A 7270-nucleotide genomic window follows, 5' to 3' on the forward strand; every position below is an offset into this window, starting at 1 on the left:
GGGAGGGTTCCTGATAAATTGTGGGGGTGGGGTCACCACCAGCGTATGTGGAATCGCTGTATATTTTGGCTTCGAGATAGTTAGGGCCGGTGATAGGGCCACCCAGTGCCAAATGTTGTCACAATTAGCCTGTTTTGATAGGGAGAAGCCGTTTTTCTGGCTCTGCCTGAGAGCTTTTGTGACCTGGTCTGGCACAGCAGCAGAGGAGGGGCCCTGGCCATCCTGAGTGCAGCAGTCAGGAAATTGTGCCCATATTCCCTGATGTTCTTCCTCTTCTCCTCAGTCTCCGGAATAAGCCTTTTTTCCCTGCTTGCCTCTTTGCAGTGGGAAGTAAAGCTCGCTACGTGGACATCCTGAACACAAGCAAAGCCAAGTCCCCCGTTGCTGCCCCAGCTCCAGCCGACCTTTTTGCTCCCTTGGCCCCGATGCCCATCCCTGCAAACCTGTTTGTACCCAACTCAGGTGAGAAGGTGGCAGGTGAGAGCTGTGCCCCCAGAACCTGCCTGGCTGCCTTCCTGGCTGCTGTTTCTTCTGCTTCCCTTTCTAAGAAAGGGGGGTGGGAAGCTTTTGGTTGATACTAGTTGCACAGCCATAGTGAGGAAAAGATTGAAATTTAATGAATTGGCACAGGTTTTAGATAACCTGCCTCTTATTGAATAGCTTAGAGACATATTATAAATATCCAGTTTAGATTATTTGTGAAAACAGTAGCTCTTCTTGAATTCTCAATTTTCTGGCTGGTGATAGTTTCATAGTAACCAGTGAAAGCAAAGAGCATGTCTTGGTCTCTGTTGAATGTAAGCCAAGGGCCTCTCCTTGAAAGATGCACAATTCTGGGTTCTTCCCAGCCCATTCCTCTCCTGCTGTGTGAGCAGTCTGCCTTCTAGGCTTCTTGGTCATCAATTTGTTTAAAAACTACTGCAATTTTTAAAAGAGAAAGGTAGACAAAATGTTTAAAAACAGCCATATCCAACAAATTAATACGTTATGAAATCATAACCAACAAAAAGAAAGAATTAAAAAATTAAACAAAAAATAACCCTAAAAATTAACATACCAAATCAATAAAATCACCTAAATGTATCACATATTCATTTAATCATGTAATAATTATTAAGAGTCACTTGCATAGTGACATGGGCAGTGTATAAAATTAAATAAATAACTGAATCAAATTGTGCATAAAAATTGTTCTTATAAAATAGTATGAAATCTGTGCCAAAGAGAACATGGTGTGTCAAGTTTTGATTAGTAGAAAAATGCCTTTTGAAAAATGGATTACACATTTCTTGAACCCAGTCTTTGATATCCAGGGTAATAATACATTTCCAATGTCTCAATATAATTCTCTTGGCCATGTCCGATATAGCCAATAGTCCTCAAAGCCAATCAGATTCCACAATTTTGAAATATAGTTCAAAAGAACATTGACATCTTTAACTTGAAAACACTAGTTTCCCCTAAGCCAGCTGGAGATCATCATGGTGGAGATTGCCCTCTTCAACCTTGGCTGTTTTTCCGCTGAAATGCTATGGAAGGGATAGAGAGCTTGTTCTTGTGGTTAAACCTGTGGCCTCTTCATGCAGTTCCTGAAGAGCAGACCCTGCTGGAGGGCGGAGTTGCACAAGATCAGGTGGCACCAGGGAACAGTGCCAACCCTGAGTCAGCTGGAGAAGTTCCAGTAAGTTGGAGTTGCAAATGCTCTTTACGTTTAGAGACTGTGAAACTTGTGATGTGGCCCCAGAGGCTTTGAATGCAGCAGCTGGGCTTAAAAGGCCCCACTCACTTTCTTAGAAGCCCCAGTGGCTAAGAATTTGGTGGTAGATGTCAATGAAGGAGTGCTGAGGGGGGCAGTGGATTGTGCCTGTGTGAGAGATAACAGCAAAAAGGGGTGCAGGGTATGTGAGTAAGAAGGAACATGTCAGTGTTAATTATTGCACTGATTCCTCTCTTACCTCTCCCCATGATGGAGAACTTTTAACAAAAATGAGTACTTTCGGATTTGATTTGATTTGAGTTTTCAAATTTTGCCACCGCCCATCTAATGCTTAGCCTTTGATCATTTAAATTGGATACCCTCGGGTCTTTGCTACATTTCCATGGTTTAGGCTGTTTATGGCTTCCTTCTTTTGTCTTTCAGTATTTAAATTCTGCCACATTTCCACCTGGCACCGAGCTTCCTGCGTCTAACTCGGGAGACGCCCAGACTGGAGAGGTAGGCGTGCATGCCTTGTCAGGCCAGCTACCCAGAGCCTCTGGGGCACGTGCCAGATCATTGTAGGCCCAGCTTTGCAGCAGAAAATAGCAGGTAACAAGCTCAGGAGCTAATGGTGGTTAGAAGCAGGAAGAGGGAACCAGGAGACAGTAGCAGTACGATAATGGGAAGTTACCAGGTTTGGCCTAGCAATTCGTATCTGGGAAATCTTAACTGAAGATATGTTTGCCTCTTCTGAAGAAGTTTGCCATGCCCAGTAACTTTCATTCCTCTGCTTAACCGTTTTTTGTGCATGAGTTTGACTTACGTTAAATGCCGTGGAAATGCTAGACAGTTCAAATCCAACCCGAGGCCTTGACTGGTTGCATCTGAGGTGTTTGTAACCCAGAAAGTGCCTTAAAAAACCCGCTAACTTGCATTTAGCGATTCTATCATTCAACCTTTGGCCCCGGGACACCCCCGCCCCCGGATATGAACAAGGGTAGCTGAGAGTTGCAGGCCGTGGCTTGCATGGTGACCCTGATTCCTTTTTTGTGTGTTGTGTGTCTTTGCTGTTTTGTAGCTTTCGCGCTCTAGTTCAATGAGTTCATTATCCCGTGAAGTCAGCCAGCATTTAAATCAGGTACCTTGGGCTGGCCGTCCTCCTCTTCTGTTCTCCTGCTCCTTTTTCCCACCCCACCCATCATACCTTGTTCTAGTCTGGCCTCCCTGCATCTTCTCCAACTTGCATTTCATCAAACTAACACATCACCATAAAGATGAAGCCATCCGGCCCTCAAAGCAGGTCCTCAGGGAAATGGAGTAGATTCCCATAGCCATCCCTGCCTCTTCTTGAGTCACTCCTCCTTGGCTGGGGAAACATCATTGCTTTTCCACAATGCAGGGTTTAGTCCCTGGGCAAAAAAAGGCTTAGAGCTGGGGTTTTGTTCAGCCAGTCTGGAACTAGGTCGCAACTAGGTGCTCTGGTGAAGACTATGGCTTATTGGCTTTGGATAGCATAAATCTGGTTTCAGTGTGTAGTGTGTGAGCCAATGAGCAAGTTTTGCTACTTTAAATGCCACAGGACAGGGTGAGAAGTTGGTCTTAGGAGCCACAGGAGGTAGGGCCAGTGATCCTGCGACATCTCTGGAGGGATCTGGGCTGAAATGTTCACTTTTTAAGTTAAGTGTGAAATAGGTGCCTTAAGCCTTGCAGAAGCGTTTATCTCACTCCTTAGCCCCTTCCCCAAGAAAAGAAAGGTTTTACCCCTGCCCACTCAGGGGGGCTGTAGAGGTTCCCCACCTGGGGGCTACCCCCTTGCCATAATTAACCTATAGGGAAGGGCAAATCTTTGCATGTCAGGCCTGTGGGAATCCTCCCAGTTCCAAAACAGTATAACAACAACATTATTAATTCTCCTCAAATACTTACTTGCCTCTTCAGGCCAGAATGGGTGCCCTTTCCGAGGCTGTGTGGCTGCAGTTTTTTTGAAGGGCTGTTTTTTGGCACAGTGAGTCTGACACTGTTGTGAAGCAATGGAAGTGTGCAGGGCTGGGATTTCTGGGGAATGCTTTGGGGGTGTTTTAGAAGGTACAATTTTTTGATCTGAGCCTTGGCAAGAAACAGCCCCTCTGTTGGCAGGGAGACTGGGGAGACCACAGAAAAGGGCTTCAGGGGCCACCTGTGCTTACAGATTACCCACTCCATTTAAAACGTTTTGCTCAAACTACTCAAGATGAGTATTTTATAGTGAAAGCAAAATGTAACTATCACAAACCTGTTTTATTGCTTGAACGAGTAAAACTACCAGAACAGAAAAAGTAACAAACAATGTGTCACAAAAGGCCCAATAGCAGAGCCCCCATTTTTGCTGGAAAATACTCAGTGAAAACTTTCTGCTCCCCTTTGAAATCTATATGAAAGAGAGTGTTTTGCTGAATGCAGATCATGCCTTTTCCAAAAGATGGGTCATTCTGCTTTGCGACATTCTTCTCTTCCCTCACCTGGACACGCACGCAGATGGAGGTAGACCCAGCTGGGGGACCTCTTTGATGCTGTGAGAAAATGACCACCATTTTAAGACTGCTGATCCAGCAGGCATTCAGAAACCAGTGAAAATTGCTCAGCACCCAGCTTGGTTTATGGGAGCTTTAAATGGGTTTAAACGGATGGAAGCTCTCTGCAGCCCTCCTGGCAGAAGCCCTCAAGCAGGTCCCTTTCTGGAGCCTTCGACTTCCTAGAATCACAGGTCTCTCTCCCAGGTCCTGTCAGAAGGAACCAAGTGCTTCCTCTTTGCACACGTTCATCTTTGAGGCTCCCTTGGAAGCAGTGAGGGGGATGCACCCCACATGGCCCTCCAGGCAGGCTCACAGTTTGCTCCCCCAACCAGTTGGGAGTTCTTTGAGCATTTGGCACGGCTAACATTTTTGCTGCTCCTCTTGCATGTCTACAATGCCACTTCCCCTGTGCCCCAAATGAGCCTTTTCAGGTTCATGCATGTGCCTTTGTTCTGTGACAGCCTGCGCTGCTGCTCCTGTCGGTAACCTGGAGGCTTCCCTGAGAGTTGGGGGCAGGTGGTTTTTCCTTCTGTTTGGCATTCATGTGTAACGCTCTGCTGCAGTACTGTGGCATCCCTGTCTGTCAAGCATACACGGCAAGCTTGTCTGACTTTTTCTGGCATCTCAGTAATGGTAAACTGTCTCCTTGCTTTGTTTAGGCATCTTCTGGAGATCCTCCAACTGGCGCTGTCCAGTTCTACAATCCTTCGCAGTTTGCACAGGTACAGCATTTTTCCTCCTATTAATACGGCCCCTCAAAGGGGAGTGCTGCAAAACTGGCCTTTTATATGCAGAACTGGCCTCACCCCACCTCTGCAGTGCTTTGCATAATGAGCAGGGATTTGCTCCAACTTGAATTAAATCCTTTGGGTGGGTTTAGAGGCAAAAAATCTTGCTTCAACCATGCTAGGAACATTCTTGCATTCTTGCCTGTATATTTCAGGCAATAGAAGTTGTGTTTGCAGGTTTTTTTGTTTCAGGCTGTGCAGTTAGAAAATTGATTGAAAAATGTCTTCTTGTCTTTTCAGCCTGCTGCAGTTCCAGTTGGTTCACGGCTTGGCAGAATTGGGCAGAGAAAATACCCTACCTTAAAATAGCATCCATTCAGTCTCTCAATCGGGCCATCACACATGGATTCCCAAAAGATGTCATGGGGTGCCAGTGCCCTTTCTCAAATTGAGAATCGATTTGGGTGGCTTCTCCATGGAGACTGTGGCCGATGTTGATTACCAAATGCTCCTTGTTACCTAACAGGTGGCTGGAGTGGTCAAACTTCAGAGGGACTGGAGAGATCAACCAACAGGAATGCAGTTGTGGCTGTCTGAAAAAGGAGTCAAACCGAAGGCAAGGGGGTGGTCTTTTCCCCCCAGCTTTACTAAAATCTGCTACTCCATCTATGGTGGACTTCTCCCGTGTCATCTTTTAATATTACAGTTTGTGGCCTTACAGGGATTGGAGCATAGTTTTAATGCATATAAACCACTACCTGGGTTTATTGCTCATCTGGCACATTAAGAGAATTGGCGGGGATTTTCTTTTCCTATTGACCTTCCCTCACCCCCAACTTTTGGGGAGGGAACTGTAGCTGATCCAAATATGCAGACAGGTGTATAATGAATAGGGGAAAGGAAAAACAAAACTGTGATTTGTAATCTAAGATTTAATTGGAAGTGGATTTTCTTTAGTGTGTATGTAGTTTGTGTCTTAGGCTCCTTGTAAAGCAAACCGTAGAGTCAGAGCAGAAGCTCTTTGTATAGCGTTTCACAGTGTTCTCTTTCTGATAATTCCTCTTGAAGTGCAATATGGCTCCTTTCTGAAACCCAGAACCCTCAAATAACACCGTAACAGCTCAAAAGGGCTTAGTGTTCTATTTTTTAAGCGTAGCGTGGAAGTTTTCATTCTTCTGTCTCGGACCTCCTCCATTACCAACTGGCTGAGTTCATCATTGGCTGACTATCACTTCTTTACTAATTGAATTAGCAAGCCTCTCCAACGGAGATATGAAGCAGGTTTCAGGTGGAGTTGCAGGAAATCCTCAAAGCTATCAGAGGTTTTGCCAAGATCTGTGTAAGCCTGAACAGTGACAAGAGGGAACTAAATGTTGGTGCAGTGGTTGATAAAGCCAGTTCAGAAGACCAATGCTGGTTCAAGGAATGCAGGGGTATTTTTAAATGTTGATGCTTGGCTCCGTGGCTTAATTATACATATCTGGGTTCTGGAGAACCTTAAACATGTTTCCAAGGATTGCTGTGGGTGAAGAGTTGTAAAGAAGGCAGAACTTGTCTCAACCGCTGGTTGGCCTTTCATCTAATCGTCTTGAATGTCTGGTTTGTCCCTTTAGACCTCTGTCTCTCTTGAGTTTCTCCATGTCAATGACCACCAAGCATTTTTCACTTCCAGGTTTCCTCCTCCCAGAGAGCCACTCTCTGTCATAAATGTTAGAATTGACACTGTACATTCTTAAATAAAATATTTTGCGCTCTGGAGCACTTTTCACACTTCACTTGGCTTGTGTTTATTGGGGTCTCCAGCTTTATCCCGAAGCCATTCTGAGGGTCTGCAGGTTTCTGGTGCCTCAAACCATCATCCTTCGCCCCAGATTGGGGGAATATTTTTAGAGGATTTCAGTGGATTTCACCAAACGCCTGCTGACGTTGGAAGGATTGAAGCTTAATGGATGATCCCAAAATAGCATGAGGAATCTGTATAAAAAATTGATTTATGTTCCATCAATTCATCATCAACTTGTAGTGACCACGGAGATTTTCTCCAAGAGGATCTGTCCCCAACCTGGTCCTGCAGCTCTGGTCCAATGGCACCTCCACTGCGACCGTCCATCCCCCTTGCTGGCCGTCCTCTTTCCTTCCACCTTCCCCGGAGAGCTGGGTCTTTGCATCACGTGTCTAAAGCAGGATCATTTGAGCCTGGCCGTTTGCGCCTCAAGTGAGACCCCTGGGTTGACTGCCGGTTTGTTTTCTTGGCCATCCGCACTCCCAGGCGCTTCCTCCAACACCAGAGT

General features: G+C 45.7%; 1 protein-coding gene across 4 annotated transcripts in view; it reads left to right on the top strand.

Moving 5' to 3' along the window:
- The window catches only part of SEC16A (SEC16 homolog A, endoplasmic reticulum export factor), a 39431-nt gene extending 32694 nt beyond the window's left edge, over window positions 1-6737 (top strand). For 2 of the 4 annotated variants that reach the window (XM_063316206.1, XM_063316207.1), the window contains 4 exons: window positions 325-462; window positions 1587-1681; window positions 2141-2215; window positions 2778-3171. In XM_063316206.1, coding sequence (XP_063172276.1) covers window positions 325-462; window positions 1587-1681; window positions 2141-2215; window positions 2778-3020 — 551 coding nt within the window. In that variant the 3' untranslated portion in view covers window positions 3021-3171. Of the gene's footprint in view, window positions 1-324; window positions 463-1586; window positions 1682-2140; window positions 2216-2777; window positions 3172-4910; window positions 4974-5279 lie in introns of those variants that run through there. The other 2 variants (XM_063316209.1, XM_063316210.1) reach the window with 2 other exon arrangements.
- The last annotated feature ends 533 nt before the right edge of the window (window positions 6738-7270 follow it).

The sequence above is a fragment of the Candoia aspera genome, chromosome 16 (genome assembly GCF_035149785.1).
Source record: "Candoia aspera isolate rCanAsp1 chromosome 16, rCanAsp1.hap2, whole genome shotgun sequence".
Lineage (NCBI taxonomy): Eukaryota > Metazoa > Chordata > Lepidosauria > Squamata > Boidae > Candoia > Candoia aspera.